Below are 20,000 nucleotides of genomic sequence, written 5' to 3'. Positions count from 1 at the left end.
CGGGAACTAGACCAGTGAGGAAAGGAAATAAGGAATCAAGTAGAATAGTGAGCCTGAGTGTACCCTCCTCACGCAAGAGAACTCTAACCCAAGGCATTGGAAGCCCATAGAACAGAGGCTACGGCACTACCCAAGACTAACGAGGACAGTGGAAGAATATAGAAAAGAGGCTATGGCACTACCAAAATCTAGTGAGCAATGGTTACATTTTGGAGTGTACTTCTCCTAGAAGAGCTGCATGCCATAGCCAAGGAGTTTGTCCGGTCAATGACTCGGTCTAAACCCGAAGTAGCTAGGCAACATCCTCTTTATCCAGACTCAATGACAATGTCACCAAATCCTTAGGCTGCGGCCAAGGGGACAACAATTTGGTTGGTGAATTCAAAATACACTGATATGAAATAGACAGTTTAGTCTTGGATCTGAAACGTTCAGCAAAATTGGTCTCGTAGGAGTCAACAAATCTCAATTTCAGAGTTTACTTCACTCCTGATTGGACCAGCCAAATTGCTCCCTATGTAGAAACAGCTTTCTGGATCTTCCAACTAGAAGGAAAAGTAACTGAGATGTGAAAACAGGTATTGTCTCCTTTCATACGTCTTTACGCAATGCATAGACAACACCTTGTACCAAGTACCAACAATGATTTTGATTACATTCTCGTCATGCCAATATTCTTCTAGCTGTCCCTGGCCCTCCTTTTAGGTTCACTGTCGAAAAACTAGACTATTTTTTCACTGAATATCAGTGATGATAAACGACTTGACCACAAGAGTGAAGGCCTTGGTCAACATACTCGATACCAGCATTTATACTATGATGCTGTATGCACCATTACCCAGCATCTAATAGCGATATTCTAGTCACCAAAACACGAGTTACCATGAATGGCATGAAGATGGACTTATAACAAACTAAAGACGAAGATATTTCTGTCTATATCATGAATGAGAGCATTTCATGTTTAAAGCGGAAACTATCAAATAGTAAATATTCTAAGCTTTCCATTCAAATGTGCAGAAACACACCCAGATTGTACCCGTGTTACTCTTTATATATAAATATTTCCAGCTACTTTTCTGCTAGCAAGGGGTCTTGCTCTTTAAGCAACCCATTCTTAAACGAACTAACGAACGTCAGAGTTCTGTGTAGATAAACAACCTAATCGAAGCTATTTGTTTTCTGTCAAAACCATGAACAACAAAGTTCAATATCTACACTAAAATAATCTAAATTTCTAGTCCATAACTCAAAGAATTATCTATTCAATAAGATTAGAGGAAACTCTTAGTAAATTTAACACAGCATTTAATCCATTGGCTGTTAATAAGACAATCCCATAGTAATGGTTTAAGACTCATTTCTAGATTAAGTGGAACTATTCCTTGAAAATGTTTTTGAGTTCCTTCGGATTCTCTGAAAGGTAAAATAAAACACTTAAGCTTTCCTAGTTACTCCTCGATTTGAACAGTGAATGAACATTCTTTGTAAAAGGCTCAGAAATTATTTGGGGAGTAAATCAACCATCTTCTAATTAAAAAGCTCAGAGCATATTAGTAGAGTAAACGAACAGTCTTCATTGTCAAAAGTTCAGAGCTTATTTGAACATATGAACTTTTTACCTTGTAAAAAGATCTGAACTTCTCTGGACAGTAAAAGATCCATCAAAGCAATAAGTTCAGAACTTCTTTAGATAATAAATGAAATTCACTAGAAAAAGTTCAAAACTTATCGAACAGCAAATAATCCAGCAGAGTAAAAAGCTCAGAATTTATTTGGAGATTAAATGAACCTTCTTCACTGGAAAAAGTTCAGAACTTATTTGGACAATAAATGAATCATCATTACAAGAAGTTCAAAACTCATTTGGGCAATAAATGAACCTTCTTCACTGGAAAAAGTTCAGAACTTATTTGGAAAGTAAAAGATCCAACAAAGCAAAATCTTTAGAACTTCTTTGGAGATTAAATGACCCTTCCACCGTGAAAAACGTTTAGAACTTACATGACCAATAAATCAAGCTTCTTCATTGTAAACTGTCCAGAGCTTATTTGGACAATAAATGAACCCCCTTCCCTGTAAAGACTTCCCAACCTTTCCTTGGCAAAAGGGTCAGAAGTTATTTGGACTATTAATGAACATTCTTCATTCAAGAGACACAACTCATTTGCATAGTAAATGAACCTTTTCCCCTGAAAAAACTTTCCAACTTCTTTGAACAGCAAATGAAACATTTTCTTTTCAAAAAGTTCAGAACTTATTTAGACAATAAATGACCCAACATCATTGGGGAAAAGCTAAGTACTTATTTGGACAGTACATGAACTTTCTCCCCTTTCAAAACTCCAAGAGCTACTTAAAGGATTAAAGGTTTAAAGGCCACTCATGAATGGCAAAAGCAAGTGACAGTGGCATTGCCCTATCAAGCAGGATAATGCCCTAGAGACTGAACATATTACACATGATCACCGCCCAAACCCCCTCTCCATCCAAGCTAGGATCAAGGAGGGCCAGGCAATGGCTGCTAATGAATCTAAAGGCTTCCCTAAAATCGCCCACTTTAGCTCACAAGGATGGTGAGGTTGCAGCGACCAGAGGAACTTAACAAGCCTCAGCGGGACTCCAACCTCAGTCAGGCAACCACCAGGCAAGGACACTACTACAAGGCCACCACAACCCTTAAAACAGTAAAGAACCATTTTTTTTTCTCCCATAATTTATGTATCTTTCAAATTCTAAAAGAAAACAAGTTGAATATTGAGAATCACGATAGCAAATACTTGAAATACGACAAGGTCACTCCAAGCAACTACTATAAGCAAAGGAGACAGGGCTGAAAAGAATTCCTTAAAATGTTTTGAAAACTGAGCACAGTGAAGAGAAGAAAAATATTGATAAGGGAGGGGGGTTGAAATGTATTGGATATGGGAGTTGGAGAGACACTTTATTTCCAGATTCTGAAACTTTTGTTTTCTGGTGAATAAGGTTGGGCCTTTTAGTCCCCCACTTATTGTTTCTCAATTCCAATGGGCTTGGGAGGCTGATAGAGGCCATTAGAAAGGGTTGGCTTACAATAGGAACGAGGAAGCTCTTGTTGCTATGAGATGAAGAGAACAATAAAGAACAAAAATGAAGCTATTATAGACTGTACTGTATAGGTACAGAGAGGGGCCATAAGAAAAGGCATATTGAGAGGAAAATGTGGATAAGCTAAAAACTCAATGATAAAGACAGTTATGGATATAAAAATGGAAATATATTAGGTTATTTATCATGTATTTAAAACCTATCACATCAAACATGCATGGAAAATTAACGAAATATGAGTTTGTAGTCATATACGTAAATTTCAAAATATCTTCATAAAGAAACAAATTTCACGACAAAAATGAAAAAAATATGTATTTCAATTAATATCCAAAGTACTGAAGAAACTTACAATATACTTATTTAAGTATATATTAATAAACCAATCAATATAAAAAATATTACTCGCAGTGAAATCAAATTATCTATTCACTAGATATCTAACAAACCTTGTCCAATAGAGAATTCAATCTACTAGAGCCATTTAACAAAATGCGCAATGGGGGATAATTTCCAAGAATGCGCAAGGGGGGGGGGGAATTCTAATAACGCGCAAGGGATATAATTTCTAAAAATGCGCAAGGAAATATTCTCAAAATAAAACCCCGCTGAATTGACATGAACAACAATTCCAGGAAAGGAGCTCTAACCTCTCGGAGCATATAGAATAGAGCTTCTCCCAGGTCCCCGGAGGGAATGGCGCAACAGCAAGAGCTCTCCACATATATGTGGAGACCTTTTCTGGATAAACATCCATGGGAAAGAGGCCAGAGCGTGGGGGGGAGGGAGGGGGAATACCCAAAATATGAATGGGATCAAAACGGAAGGGAGAGAAGAGAGGAGAGGGGGACACAGATGGAAAAATTGGTGAATATTCGAGGCACAATGGGGATGGGAAAACGTGTAATGTCGATATATGGGGAGTAGGAGAAGGTTTTCCGAATTCGCAAAGCAAACATGGTAGGACCGTGTGTGTGTGTGTTTGTGTGAGTGAGTGTGTGTGTGTGTGTGTAAATAATTCCCGTGGATTTAAAGTATTCAGTTTTTATAAGCATGTATGTAATTCCTTCAATAAATGGTTACAAACCTAGTCACATGATAAACTTCTATAAATATATATACACACGTGTATATATATATATATATATATATATATATATATATATACTAATATATATGTATATATATTTATATATATGTATATATATGTATATATGTGTGTGTGTATATATATAAATATATATATATAAATATATATATATATATATATATATATATATATATATATATATATATATATATATATATATATATATATATATATATATATATATATATATATTATATATATATATGCATATATATATATATATATATATATATATATATGCATATATATATATATATATATATATATATATATATATATATAGCATACACACATATATATATATATATATATATATATATATATGCATTCATATATATATATTGTAATATACACAACGATAGAATAACTATCATAAATGTAAATAGAAATGTTAGAACATAAAAGAAACTACAGAGGTCAAGAATAACGCAGCGTTCTCCAACATTAATAAAACATAAACTGGAAGCTCTACATGAAACAGGTTTAGTTTCATGAATGTTAAATCACATAAAAAAAGGATTATGGATAAAGATTAAAGAGAATAATTCACAGGTAATAAAAATGTAAAATAAACACATTAGGATTCAGTGAGCAAATACATCCTCTAGGGAGAGAGAGAGAGAGAGAGAGAGAGAGAGAGAGAGAGAGAGAGAGAGAGAGAGAGAGTGGGGGTATGTAAAGAAAAATTGAGCAGATACAGTACTATGTAAAGAAAAGTTGAGAGAGAGAGAGAGAGAGAGAGAGAGAGAGAGAGAGAGAGAGAGAGAGAGAGAGAGAGAGAGAGAGAGAGAGATTGGATTTCAATATCGAGTATTATAAGAGGCACACAGCAAATGAGGAGGAAAGGAGTATGTCAAGAGGCCAAAACTATTGACGTCAAAAGTGAAGTGGAAAAGAAAATTATTGATTGGACTCCAAAGCAAAGAAAATCCAAGACTAAGACATATTATTTTCCTTTAAATCTCTCTTATTCAAACCTTGATAAAAGACTTCCAAAATAGGGTTTTTGGTATATGATTTTGGACTGTAATTGGAAAACTTCCAATTTTGCGATTATTGATAAGATATGTCAGCGTTTTGCACGTTGGTAAAAAGGAAAAATACAAATGTATTTTTGAAACGGAGACAAAAAATTCCACTCATAATTTTGCGATTATAAAATTTGTCAGTGTTTTTCATGTTAATAAGAAGGAAAAATCAAAATGTTACTTTGAAACGGTGCAAAAAAAATAAACTTCCAATTTTGTGATTATGAATATGTCAGTGTTTTGCATGTTGGTAAAAACTAAAATTCAAAATGTATCTTCGAAACAGTGCAAACAAATTTAATAGGGTCAAAATTACTTGATTATAATAAGTTCACTACCGAGTAGGTACTTAAAGGTTAGTGAGTAGTTAAAACATGTTATCAGATTTAAATATGAAGCATCTACTTAAACTGGTCTCTTGGTTGTTTGAAATTTTGATATTTTAATTAGGTTATGATTTCATCAAGTCTAAAAATAATCAATAAATTGATTTCAAATCTATGAAAGAATGAGGTAAAAATATAAAATACTTTGTCGAAATTGGAAAATTTGATAACAATTCAGGCCATGAAAAAGTATATGCATGTTATAATTATAAAATAAAAAACAGAATAATCGAATTTAAAGAACACCAAAATTAAAAAGCAAAATCACGAAAAATAAAACAGAAAAAGACAGGAATTATGACTCCACTTGAAAAAGTCATGGAATTACTTGAAGCATAAGAATTATGCAATTTTTTTTTCTCTCTCTCAAGGAGCAGAAGTAATGAAGTTCTCAGAGCCCAGGCTGTACAAAGCAGTGGAAGAAGATGGAGAGAACATAAACACGAACGGGAAAAAAGTAGAGTAGACATGGAATGGAAAGCGAGAAATGCTAAAAAGGCTTGAGAAAAAAAAATCCCATTAGTATTAGGCAAGGGCTTTTGATGCAGCAACGAACACACGAACATACACTTCACCCTCTATTCAAGAAATGTACCAGGAGTGAAGCCGGAAGGGGTAAATGAAGGAGGAAAGAAACATGTGTAACAGTCAACTGCAGTATTCTGAGAATTAACACCAGCAATTTGTGCGAAATTTGCTTCGTATATTTGTGGAGTTTTCTTTTCCATGGTTTGACTCTTTTTAAGGTTTAAAGGTCGCTCATGAATGGCAGAGGAATCCCTAGAGACTGACCAAATATATATATGATCAGCGCCCAACCCCCTTTTCCACCAAGACCAAGGAGGGGCAGGCAATGGCTGCTGATGACTCCGCAGATAGACCCACAGCCTTCCCTCATCCCCCCCCCCCCTCATCCTTAGCTCACAAGGATGGTGAGGTTGCAGCGACCAAAGAAACTAACGCGTTTGAGCGGGACTTGAACCCCAGCGTTCATCAGTCAGGGATGTAATCACATCGGCCACCACAACCCTTACATTCAGTAGCAGTATTAACACTAGCAGTTTACATTGCCTTTGCATTGCAACTACCATATTTCTTCTCTTTCTGAGATGATGAATGGAGAAGTATGGAATTAAAAGCTCAATATAGAGACGACTGGCGAAATCTGACCGAGGCCCTTTGTGTCAATAAGCGTGGGAGGAGATGATGATGATGATGAAAGTTTCCTTACGTTCAAGTACAGCATGATAAGAAAAAACCTCAGCAACCTGTATTCAAGTTAATAACTTGTTAACCTGTCACCCATTTTCTTTATTACGGAATATCAAAGATCATTACAATTAACTTTAGTCATAACCCACCCTCCTTTGCAAATATTACCTGTTTGCAAAACCTTCCCTTAGGTAAATGGAGGCTGTATACCCACACCAAGAACATCACCCTGTCATCCCCTATCCCGCAAAGTAAGGGTCTTGTTTACTAATAGACCTACTGAAGAATGACTGAAATCAAGCTATACCGACTAAATTTGCAAGTCTTTATGAGCAATAATTACACAAATAATCCTTTACTGTCCTTCCAAAATCTGTTGATTCAAATCCCAACATACATGTGTATTACAATATGGAGCATCCAGCTTATGAAGCTGATAACCAATTAACCCAATTATATGTGGATATTCTTATATTTATGTACTTTATTAATAAATGAAAACGATCAGAGCCCAAGAGTCCACCAATAAATCTCTGGCAGCAGCATTTCAACTGTTAGTGTCATTTTTTTTTTCTTTTTTTTTTTTTAACTAGAAGTAAAGAGGGTAGCTATTACGGACACTCTTAAAAGTGAGTTCATTCAAGGTTTTTTTGTACTTCATATTCTGTTTTAGAAACTGTAACTCAAATAAACTTAGTTTATCATGTATTGCAAGAAGTGACACTTTACAATCCTAGAGTGCTGTACAGTGTTACTTTCCCACTGACATGAATTCTAATACAAATAATGTTGCTCAGCCAGCAGAACCTAATCAAGGGTAACATAGAAGTAACTTGCTCAAATATTGCCAAAGATATCTAGCCTAGCCTAAAAGTGGTGTTGGCCTAATCTAAAAGTGGTGTTGGCTTAACCTAACAGTGCTGTTGGCTTAACCTGACATTGGGATGTGTTACACTGAAGACCAAAACTATCAGTACTTCATATAAAAATGGCTGCCAAGGCAGCAGGATCTAACTAGTAACATCCTATTATCAACTAGAATTAATGTTACCTGCACTCTAGTCTAATGTAAGCATTAGGAATTACCGGACCTGTAAAATGAATGTGTCATTCTGAAGAAAGAGTTGTACGTAGGGTGTCCTACCATTTAGGTTAGGCTTAAATTTCCTTATACCTGCTCATTTGAGTATTGTAGGGCCCAATATCACTTAAAAGTGGTTAATGCCAATTAATTACCGTTTTACCTAGTATCTAATACACATATATGAATAAACTTGTCATAGAAATATAACTAATCAAATGAGGTTTCCATCTCTTGTTTCAAAATAATTGTCTCTTGCTGATGGAAGGACAAATGTCACTCAAAAAATAATTTGGTAATAAGTCCCCTTGTAAAATGTTATTTTCATTAGTAAAATAAATTTTTGAATATACTTACCCGATGATCATGTAGCTGTCAACTCTGTTGCCCGACAGAAATCTACGGTCGGGATACGCCAGCGATCGCTATACAGGTGGGGGTGTACACAACAGCGCCATCTGTGAGCAGGTACTCAAGTACTTCTTGTCAACAAGAACTCAATTTTCTCCTCGGTCCACTGGTTCTCTATGGGGAGGAAGGGCGGGTCCTTAAATTCATGATCATCGGGTAAGTATATTCAAAAATTTATTTTACTAATGAAAATAACATTTTTCAATATTAATCTTACCCGATGATCATGTAGCTGATTCACACCCAGGGTGGTGGGTGGAGACCAGCATACATGTTAACAAAGAAGCTAAGTATCCCGTATCTTATTTTAGCCGTTATTCAAAAATAACAAACATAAAATAAATAAGTACCTGGTAAGGAAGTCGACTTGAACCATTACTCTGCCTTTTTAAGTACGTCTTCCTTACTGAGCCTAGCGATCCTCTTAGGATGCTGAGCGACTCCTAGGTGCTGAAGTATTAAGGGCTGCAACCCATACTAAAGGACCTCATCACAACCTCTAATCTAGGCGCTTCTCAAGAAAGAATTTGACCACCCGCCAAATCAACCAGGATGCGGAAGGCTTCTTAGCCTTCCGGACAACCCAGAAATATTTCAAGAGAAAGATTAAAAAGGTTCTGGAATTAGGGAATTGTAGTGGTGGAGCCCCCACCACTACTGCACTCGTTACTACGAATGGTCCCAGAGTGTAGCAGTTCTCGTAAAGAGACTGGACATCCTTAAGATAAAAGACGCGAACACTGATAGCTTTTCCAAAAGGTTGCGTCGAAAATATTTTGCAGAGATCTATTTTATTAAAAGGTCACGGAAGTTGTGATAGCTCTAACTTCGTGTGACCTTACCTTCAGCCAAGCTTGGTCTTCCTCATTCAGAAGGGAATGAGCTTCTCGCATTAACAGTCTGAAAATAATAGGATAAAGAATTCTCTGACATAGGCAAAGATGAATTCTTAACTGAACACCATAAAGCTTCAGACGGGTCTCATAAAGGTTTTTAAAATAGAACTTAAGAGCTCTACAGGACATAATACTCTTTCTAGTTCCTTTCCAACCATATCGATAAGTTTGGAATAACGAACGATATTGGTCAAGGCCGAGAAGGCAGCTCGTGTTTGGCTAGAAAACCAAGATGTAGAACATGTAGCCGTTTCGGATGAAAATCCGATGTTCTTGCTGAAGGCATGAATCTCACTGACTCTTTTAGCTGGTAAAGCATATCAGGAAAAGAGTCTTAAAGGTGAGATCTTTCAGGGAGGCTGATTGAAGTGGTTCGAACCTGTCTAACATAAGGAATCTTAGAACCACGTCTAAATTCCAACCAGGTGTAACCAAACGACGCTCCTTCGTGGTCTCAAATGACTTAAGGAGGTCCTGTAGATCTTTATTGTTAAAAAGATCTAAGCCTCTGTGACGGAAGACTGATGCCAACATACTTCTGTAACCCTTGAAAGTGGGAGCTGAAAGAGATCGCTCTTTTCTTAGATATAAGAGGAAGTCAGCTATTTGAGTTACAGAGGTACTGGTCGAGGATACGGATACTGACTTGCACCAGTTTAGGAAGATTCCCCACTTCGATTGGTAGACTCTAAGGGTGGATGTTCTCCTTGCTCTAACAATCGCTCTGGTTGCCTCCTTCGAAAAACCTCTAGTTCTCGAGAGTCTTTCGATACTCTGAAGGCAGTGAGACGAAGAGCGTGGAGGCCTTGGAGTACCTTCTTACGCGTGGCAGACGTAGCAGGTCCACCCTTAGGGGAAGAGTTCTGGGAACGTCTACTAGCCATCGAAGTACCTCGGTAAGTTATTCTCTCGCGGGCCAGAGGGAAGCAACTAGTGTCAACTTTGTCCCAACGTGAGAGGCGAACTTCTGCAGTACCTTGTTGACAATCTAGAACGGAGGGAATGCATATAGATCTAGATGAGACCAATCTAGTATAAAGGCATCTAAAAGAACTACTGCTGGGTCCGGGATAGGTGAGCAAAGTATAGAGAGCCTCTTGGACATCGAGGTTGCGAAGAGATCTATGGTTGGCTGGCCCCAGGTGACCCAAAGTCTTTTGCATACATCCTTGTGGAGGGTCCAATATGTTGGAATTATTGTTCCTTCCTACTGAGACAATCTGCTAAGACATTCAAGTTGCCTTGGAAGAAACTTGTTACTAGCGAAAAGTCTAGACCTGTTGAACAGGAGAGGAGGTCACTTGCGAACTCGTACCATGTCAGAGAGTAGGTCCCTCCTTGCTAGGAGATGTACATCAAAGCAGGGAGTTGTCAGTGTTCACCTCCACTACTTTGCCTTGAAGGAGAGACCTGAAGCTTTTCCAGGTCAGACGTACTGCCAGAAGCTTCTTGCAGGTGAAATGCATTGTCCTTTGACTCGAGTTCCATAATTCCGAGCATTCCCTACCGCCTAAGGTCGCACCCCAGCCTACGTCCGATGCGTCTGAGAAGAGAACGTGGTTGGGAGTCTGAACAGTCAGGGGAAAACCCTATTAAAGGTTGATAAAGTCCTTTCATCAAGTCAGACCAGACTTATCTTCTGGAAACCGGGATCGAGACCGCTTCTAGCGTCTTGTCCTTTTCCAGTGAAGAGCTAGATGAAACCGAAGAGGACGGAGGTGTAGTCTTCCAAGTGACACCAATTGAACCACGGATGACAGTGTCCTAACCAGACTCATCCACAGCCTGACAGGGCCGTGTTCCTTCTTCAGCATCTTCTGGATGGATAGCAGGGCTGGGGGTTGATCGTCTTGTTCAGCCATGTCCTCATCAGAGGGTTCCTCATCCGAAACTGATGAAGAAACGGCAACGGAGTGGGCAACGTCTGACTCGCTGAATCCGGTCGCACTGGTGGATGCGTGACGGAGCCGAACACAAGATCATGGTACTGCTGCACAGTCTGTGAACTGTCAACCATGGGGAAGCGAGGAAGTACAGCGACAACCCGAAACTGTCTAGACTGTCTGGGTTGTGCAGACAACCCCTTAACGGGTTGCTGAGGTTGCCGCACTGCGTCACAACAAGTCACCTCTGCAGGTTGTTGAACGTCTTCCCAGTGACACACTGAACGTCCACAACCACCTCCGAGAGTCGCTTAACGTCAACGTGCGACTGGCAATCGACACTGGGTCGCACCGGTGGAGGAACCATCTCAACTGGCGGACGTGAGTAGGATACCTCAGCGTCAACAGGGCGAACAACCAACCGGTAGGAGGGTTGTTGGCAAGAAGGTTCTTCTCCGTAAAAAATCCTCTATCAAGGACTAAGCTTGGACTGCATGTCTTGCAACAAAGCCCAAGGTCTATGGGAGCAGGTGTGGCAACAGACGGGGTTAGCGACTGAAGCGGAACCATTTACCCTCCCTGGAAGCATGTTATGCTTTAATTAAAGTCCATAGGAGGCTAAGCAGCTTAAGGCTCCTCTCCAAATGACAGAGTCCTAAAGGGAATATCAGAAGGAGGGAGAACAGCATTTTCTCATCTACAGGAACCATGTCCGAGAAAAGCTAGGTTATCTCAGTGAGGGTTTCACTGGTGCATAAGCAGCAGACCAGAAGGCAACGTTATGAAACTGCTTGACAGTCTGTGAACTGTCAAAAACTGAACTGTCAACCCCAACAGGTGCGTGAGGACATACAGCACTGGTGTATTAGTAGCACACCAGAAGGCAACGTCATGTAACTGTTTGACAGTCTGTGAGTTGGCAACAACCAAAGCTGTGTGGGGAAGCCTCAACTCCTGACTGACAAGTTTGCTGCGGGCGAGTGGCGGTAACCACAGAGTGTTGCGGAGGCTGACACACCGTGTCAAAACACGGCAGCTTGTGGTAGCTCACGCACGGCAACGGAGTGCTCCGTGTGTCTGTGGGAGTCAGCATGCGTGGAGGAGCTCTCACAACAAGAGGGAGGGAGCAGGCAGTCATGCCGGGCGCACAACCGTGGCAGGCTGTAGGCCAAGGGGTGCATAGTCAACCTTCTCCGCAGTCGGAGTGTGGGAGCTGGCAACAACAAAAGCAGAGTGCTGGTGCGTGGGAGGGGCTGCGGTGGGTTGAGGAGCATGTGGTATGGTATGCTGAGCATGCTGTAAGGTATGCGGCTCATGCTGCATGGTATGCGGAGCATGCTGTAAGGTATGCAGAGCATGCTGTAAGGTATGCAGAGCATGCTGTAAGGTATGCAGAGCATGCTGTAAGGTATGCAGAGCATGCTGTAAGGTATGCAGAGCATGCTGTAAGGTATGCAGAGCATGCTGTAAGGTATGCAGAGCATGCTGCATGGGGTGCGGAGAAAGCCGCATAGTGCTGGAACCCGGCAGCTCTACAGAACCTTCCCACTGCTGATGCGGTAGCTCACGCATGTTAGCAGATGGTGCAGCAAGAACATGCGTCTGGCAGGGTGGACTGCGCATCGGTGGTGGAGCTCTCACGGGTGGAAGGTGGGAGCAGGCAGCCGCAGTATCTGCTGAGCGCACAACCTCGGCGGGTTGTAGGTTAACAAGTGCATTGTCAACCTTCCAGCACGATACTCCTGCATGAAGGAGCAAGCTGAGACTGTATAGTCTGCAGCATGGACCACTAGGGTCTATGAAAGACAACAACAAACGGAGCTACCGTCCGTTGTGACTGAGGGTCTAAAACAGCTGGTGCGGCAACAGACGGAGTTACTGCCTGTTGCGGAACCACCTTACCTCTCTTGGGAGGTGTGCAGTTGTCGTACTGCAGCGAGTCCGAACTGACCCAGTGGCTACACCTAGGCCGTTGGACTTGCGCGGAAGGGACCGACTTGCACTTAAAAGCTGCAAGATTTGGTCCATGGTTTCTGCGAGAAACCTCTTCCGCAGACGAGGAATAAATGGGCTCTCTCGTCTTTGTGTGGGTGGGGTGATCACGTCGGCAACGTGTGTAGATACACCCGAAACCACGGAGGGAAACGTTTGTTCGTCGATCAAGACCTGTGGAACCCATAAGTCCTTCGACATTACTTCTCCCCTGGGCTTGGGAGCTTGTAAGAGGTATCGGACTAGGTGAACAACTGGCACGAACAAACGAACCCTCGAACGCAACACTGTAACACTTTGCGCATATCACTTTATCACTTTTGATTTTCTGTTTGCACTTATTACACTGAACTCGAAACTTTAAGTGGTTTGTACCTGAAACACGCAATCCTATCCTTCATTAAAAGGTAGTAATTGCGAAAACAGTATTACAATGTAACAGAAAAACATAATGAAAGATAAAGAATTCAGTGGCTGGAAAAGAGACTAAACACTAGATCAAATAAACTACGTTTAAAATCTCTCACCGCATAAAGCCTGGGAACAAGAATAAAACTCTAGAAACGTTTTACCTTCTTCCCCTATAGCGACTAGGGAGAAGAGCAAAAAAATGAGAACAACGTTACCCGCTTGAACGAAACGTTTATCCTCCTCTCTCTCTCCCTCCGTCTCTATCTCTCTCTCTCTCTCTCTAGACTTAGAACCTGAGAGATGAGCCCAATTATATATATCGTTAAAACATATTATTTGTTAAAGGAAAAAAACTGAAAGGTTTCCCAAATAAAAAGTTCCTTTATTAGAATTAAAACCATTTAAGCTAAGAAAGAATGAACGAAACGCTAGAATCGGTTTACTCTTACTGCAACGTGAAACCGTGAATACTCTCTCTCTATCGTAACGATAGAGCGCAAGTTGAACGTTCTGAACGTCAACAACTGCGGAGACTAAACAAAACGTTAGTTCAACTTTGAAAACAGTACGAGACTATCAAAGAAATTCTTTCAAAAACATTAAAATTAAAATAGCATAAATTCTTAACAGGAAAAACGATATGACGGGCTCAATGTTAATTAACTTCGGTTCCAAGTAAGGACCGCCTACTATTAGGAAAGGTCGCATATAAACAAACATAAAAATTAATTTTATAAGTTTATAATAAATGGAAAGATAATCGAAGAGGCCTATAAATGGCGGAGAGGTATAAAATAAATCTATAACTTTGTTAAAGTGAAAGATAGTCTATACTCTCTTCGACACCAACACTTCCGTCTAAGGGAAGAGTCGGCCATTTAAAAGTGAAAGAGAGTCCATACTCTCTTCGTCACCATAATTAAATCAAATTAATTCCAAAAGCTTGCTAAGCTAATGATAAAGCTTCCTGAATAGCGAAGGCTAAACTCTAGAGCAAATACATCACCAAATCGTGAACAATAACTCCAGAATCAACAGCGTATCCAAGTAGGTCTAGCCGGTGGCACGACAGAGGAAAAATTGAGTTCTTGTTGACAAGAAGTACTTGAGTACCTGCTCACAGATGGCGCTGTTGTGTACACCCCCACCTGTATAGCGATCGCTGGCGTATCCTGACCGTAGATTTCTGTCGGGCAACAGAGTTGACAGCTACATAATCATCGGGTAAGATTAATATTGAAAATGTATTTTACAAGAGACCACAGGATATAAATTTCTTATATAATACTAGATTCTTTGATATGGTAGCCAGTATTCCTGGTTGGTTTTAATTTACAAATCTGCAGCTGTTGTTTCTTGATACATTGCAATTTTACACCTGAATAAGCTACTGTTATAAATTTGGACTGTCAGGTTTTCTAGCAAATTCATTATAACACCTACACTAAGCCTAGAACTCTAGACTACTCTTATAGATCTTTGATAATATTGAAAATCTACAGGATAAAATAGACATATGGAGACCTCTCAAAAAGGAGTTTAATCTATTTTGAAATTTAGTGTAAATTCATATATTTTGATATTTGATTATGTTGAAAAAGCTCTCTGTTCGGTATATTGCTTTTGTTGCTCATTTGAAAGTAAAAAATATCCCCAAAATAATGACCCATATGATAGACAGGTACAGCTCATCCATGTACCGCTTCCCGGAACAGAGGAGCAATGAGATAATGTCTATTTGCAAGAAAAGCAAGTTACGGCTGAGTAAAAACCATTTGAGTAACGTGATATATATTGTGGGTAACTATAATATTTCATTAGTGACTGACGAAGGTGGCATGTGCCGTTCATCCATGTACCGCTCCCCGAATGGAGGAGGAATGGGATAATGTTAATTTGCGATCGAAGTGAGAAATGGCCTAGCTAAACCCATTTGAGGAATGTGATTTATATTTTAAATAACAACTATAATCTAATAGCGTCCCACGGGTATCGTGTGCGCAGAAAATCCATGTAGGCCCTATGGCTTGCCAGAACAGAGGAGGAATGAAACAATGTTTATTTGCGTGCGATGCCACCCATGGCAGAACATAAACCAGCTGGGGGCATGATATGAATTATAGGTAATTATGATACTTTAATTTTACACCACTTACATGTTGTCACCTCTCCCCAATATTCCCCACTTCCCTATCCTTATCCATGTCCTTACATGTAGGCTACCATATATTTTCCCAATTGGTTACCTTGTGTTTATTAATTTTTGACCATTACTTTTGCTTAAAATCATTGATTTTTGGTGATGCTCCACCCAAAAACTCTGGTTTTTTCACTGGTATCGCCCATAATTGTGTTTACATTGAGGGGTATGGGTTAAAAAACTTATGAATGGGTGGTTTGCCTAAATTTTGCCAGATAGAAATGGTTAAAATCCAAGATAGCAAGTAGGACAAATATATGATTCATGTGTTTAGCTAAAATTAAAACATATATTTACCAAAAAATAATTTACTTCATTGTTCCTTAAAGATTGAACAAACAACTATTAATCATGTTTTATAAGACGACAATGTCGATGCTATGTTAGATTTACAGTGTTAGTTAAGGGGACAGGTACTAACCTAACGTAACCCACCTAACCAGATGTAAATCACCTTCCCTTTAAACGAATCTGCCTTTACACTTGCACATTGATGTAGGGTTCTATCACCAAGGCATGATTTGGCAGAACTTCAAATTACTGGAATCTCCCAGATTTACTGGAATCCTCAGGTAAATGCTGGAATCCCCTTGAAAATCGCCGAAATCCCCTACAATATCACTGCAAACCCTTAAAAATCGATAAATAATATGTGTTTTATCTAAATACGTTATTTTTATATTTTTATCATTCATATTTTTCATATATTTGGAGGTAGAACCTTGGTTAGGGGTTGTGACCAGGGAACTACTAGGATAGGTTAGGTGGGTTTGTTAAGTTCTGTACCCTTTTATCTATTGTGTAAAGGGTATATAGAAAAATGCTTTGAAATACACATTTTGTTTAATTAATTTACTAAAAAATAATGTAAATTAATAAAAACACATATTATTTATCGATTTCTAAGGGTTTGCAGTGATATTGTAAGGGATTCCGGTAATTTTCAAGGGGATTCCAGTATTTACCTGGGTTTTCCAGTAAATCCGGGGCATTCAAGTAATTCGTGGTTCCCATGATTAGGTAAGTAAATGATGTGTAATATCACAGCGTAGTATCTAATATATAATTTGCATGCAAAAAAAGATTGTTTAAATAAAAATACAGTCATTATATTCAAACGCAATTTGAGGTCACATATAGCCTACCATGATTCCTACCTAGCCTAGGCCCGATCCTATTTGCCAATAAACAATTTGGGCTAAATACAATACATGCATTTGGAGACTTTCCATACCCTTGGCAGTCACAGGCATGTGAGCAGTCAGACTTTAGGAATTACAGGGCAACGATGCTTCTTTAATATCTTAACACCAATTGAAATAGGAACACAAACCTAGCACTACAAGGCTAGGTTAAATATTCAGAATCCATGCCAGATTGCCATGTATGTATTCATGCAATTATAACCTATCTTTATTGATCATTATTAGGCTAAGTGAACTTCAGATTACCTAAACGGCAAATATATGGTAAACATACCGGTGTTAAGTCTGTCTCCTTTGTTTACAAACGTCTTGGTAGTCAGGGTTGATTGTCTCCATCTTTATAAGTGACGTCATAGTGATGACGTAATTTTTATAATAGTTTGACTTCTGCTTTCATAGAAAACGGATTGTTTATATCTTTGGGCAGACTAAAGAATGAGTATCTGTGAGGCTTAATTATGAAATATTTGCGTATATACAAACTTAGTATACTATTAACACACTACCATAAACAATACAACATGCAGTTGGACAAACACATTACATGAACTAATAAAATAATAAGAAAGATGATAACACTAATAACATTCAAATAAAAATATTGACGTGGCATCTCGCCATTTTGGAGTGAAAATAACTTTTCATAGATGAAAACCATATAAATAGTTAACTAAGGACTATACTCATTCCTAAGAGTTCCCCTTCTAGCTAACAAAAACAACAACACTGAACAAATCCATTCACATCACAGCATCCGGCAACCTACCCTCAGGAGATGAATTGCACCAGTGTCTTCGTCGATGGCAAAACTGGATCTGCTTCCGTTGCTGTAAACGCCGTCACCTGTGAGACTGTATTGCAGGTGGCCGTATTGCTCACCGTCCAGGTCAGTCGCTGTCACCTGCTGGAGAGGTTAATTAAGAGAATTGTTAAATGGATCCTGAGTCTCTGAAGGAATGGAAGACAGAAGTTCCATAGATGAAGTGAAGAGAGAAGGAACTTCATTTAATTAAGAGAGATGTTAGGTGGATGCTGAGTCTCTGCTGCAATGAGTGGGAGACAGAAGTGAAAAGAGAAGGAACTTCAGTTAATTGAAAGAGATGTTAGATGGATGCTGAGTCTCTGCAATGAGTGGGAGACAGAAGTTCTATAGATGAAGTTAAGAGAGAAGGAACTTCATTTGATTAAGAGAGATGATAGATGGATGCTGAATCTCTGCAATGAGTGGGAGAAAGGAGTTCTTTAGATGAAGTTAAGAGAGAAGAAACTTCAGTCAATTAAGAGAGTTAGTAGATGGATGCTGAGTCTATGCAAGGAATGGAAGACAGAAGTTCCATAGATGAAGTGAAGAGAGAAGGAACTTCAGAGGAACTTTAGTGTGGAGTTGGGTTAAAGAAGTTCTTTATCAGTTATATGTTTGAAAGGCAAAGTTAGACAAACAAACTTCTTTTTTTATTAATCGCATCGTGTAGAGTTCACTGAAGTGTTCTCTTGTTAATATAATAAGTTAGAGAGAAGTTCAACGTAGAAGAAGAGAAAGAAGTAACTAGAAGTTCTATAGAAAGTCGATATGTAGGGTGAAAAATTAGTTTGTTGTTAAAAGGTGAGGCAGTTGTTCAATAATTGCTTACATGGCAGTGAAGAACAGAGTTATAAAGTATGATTCAATTGTAGTGATAGTGGATATAATAAGTATATTAATCTTTTATTCATAAGATTATAATTTTGGTTTCCCCTAACCTATTATAGATCATCTTAATATAAAGTTTTGTATTATAAGATAATTGATTATCTTCCTTTTCAAATTTACTTTATTTCAAAATCATTGTTAAGCCTTAAAGCAATCGACCAAGACTTTTATATTTACTCAATTCAATATAACATTTATATCTAAAGACAAAAAAAAAAAGCTATACATAAGGAAAAATGCCCCTTTCATTTTTTTTTTCTAAAAAATCTATATATATATTTTTTCAATTTATACATATGATTTATTAAGTTATGACTTAGTACCCAAAAATCTCAAAATCAGGTGTTAAAGGAATTGAAGCCTGTAAACCATACAATTTTTCAAAAATAAAAGAATAAAAAATGGAAACCAATGTAGAACAGGTTCACAACTAAAAGTTTACATTTCTGCCAAAAGCTTTCTTGCAACACGCAAAGGATTTTAGTCTTCAGAGAAACAAATGTCCTTAAAATTGGAAGTATCTAAAATTCGGTACAGATCGTTAATTTTTTTTTTTTTTTTTAAGGCCGCTCAAGAATGGCAGAGGCAAGGGACAGGGGCATTGCCCTAGCAAGCGAGACAATCCCCTATATACTGACCATATATAAATGTGATCAGCAGCCATCCCCCTCTCCACCCAAGCTAGGACCAGGGAGGGCAAGGTAATGGCTGCTGATAACTCAGCAGGTAGACTTAAAGGCTGCTCCAAAAAACCCATCCTAGGCTGACAAGGATGGTAAGGTTGCATGCACTAAAAAAACTAGCGAGTTTGAGCGGATTCGAACCCCCGTCTGGCGATCACCAGGTAGAGACGTTACTAATAAGGCCACAACAACAGGGAAAAAAAGGGAAAGAAAACGAGGAGACATCTTATACTCAAAAGAGCAAATATTCTAGACATATATCTCGAAAAATAGATCTTGAAATATCATGCGTTATGAATAACAGGAATTGGAATGTGTTCTGGAATTGGAACAAGACGGTACTCCGCTAGGCACACGGAGTCCATACCAAAAAATTGGAATATTACGCTATAGGATATTACTGAAATTTTGGATTTCCAATTCAGGAAATGAAATTCTCAAACCAAAATTTACCGGGAGTGAAAAAAAGAATTAAACAAACATTAAGTTGTAATTACCGATCTATCAGTGGCAACTTTCCACTTGGTAAGGTTAGAAGAGACTCTTTAGTAATGGTAAGCAGCTCTTCTGGGAGAAGGACACTCCAAAATCAGACCATTGTACTCTAGTCTTGGGTAGTCTCTGTACCATGGTCTTCCACTGTCTTGGATTAGAGTTCTCTTGCTTGAGGGTACACTCGGGCACA

The 20,000-nt window shown here is 38.8% G+C and overlaps 2 protein-coding genes across 5 annotated transcripts in view; one reads left to right on the top strand and one right to left on the bottom strand.

The window, feature by feature from the left end:
- Positions 1–20,000, top strand: part of LOC137625266 (putative neural-cadherin 2) — a 552,558-nt gene that overhangs the window by 126,578 nt on the left and 405,980 nt on the right. The window lies entirely within an intron of this gene.
- The window catches only part of LOC137625799 (putative neural-cadherin 2), a 121,646-nt gene that overhangs the window by 4,804 nt on the left and 96,842 nt on the right, over positions 1–20,000 (bottom strand). Inside the window, exon 5 of the mRNA XM_068356686.1 lies at positions 17,709–17,846. Coding sequence (XP_068212787.1) covers positions 17,709–17,846 — 138 coding nt within the window. The remainder of the gene's footprint in view (positions 1–17,708; positions 17,847–20,000) is intronic.

This window comes from Palaemon carinicauda, chromosome 32, assembly GCF_036898095.1.
Source record: "Palaemon carinicauda isolate YSFRI2023 chromosome 32, ASM3689809v2, whole genome shotgun sequence".
In the NCBI taxonomy this organism is placed as follows: Eukaryota; Metazoa; Arthropoda; class Malacostraca; order Decapoda; family Palaemonidae; genus Palaemon; species Palaemon carinicauda.
This window is presented reverse-complemented; position numbering and strand designations above follow the sequence as displayed.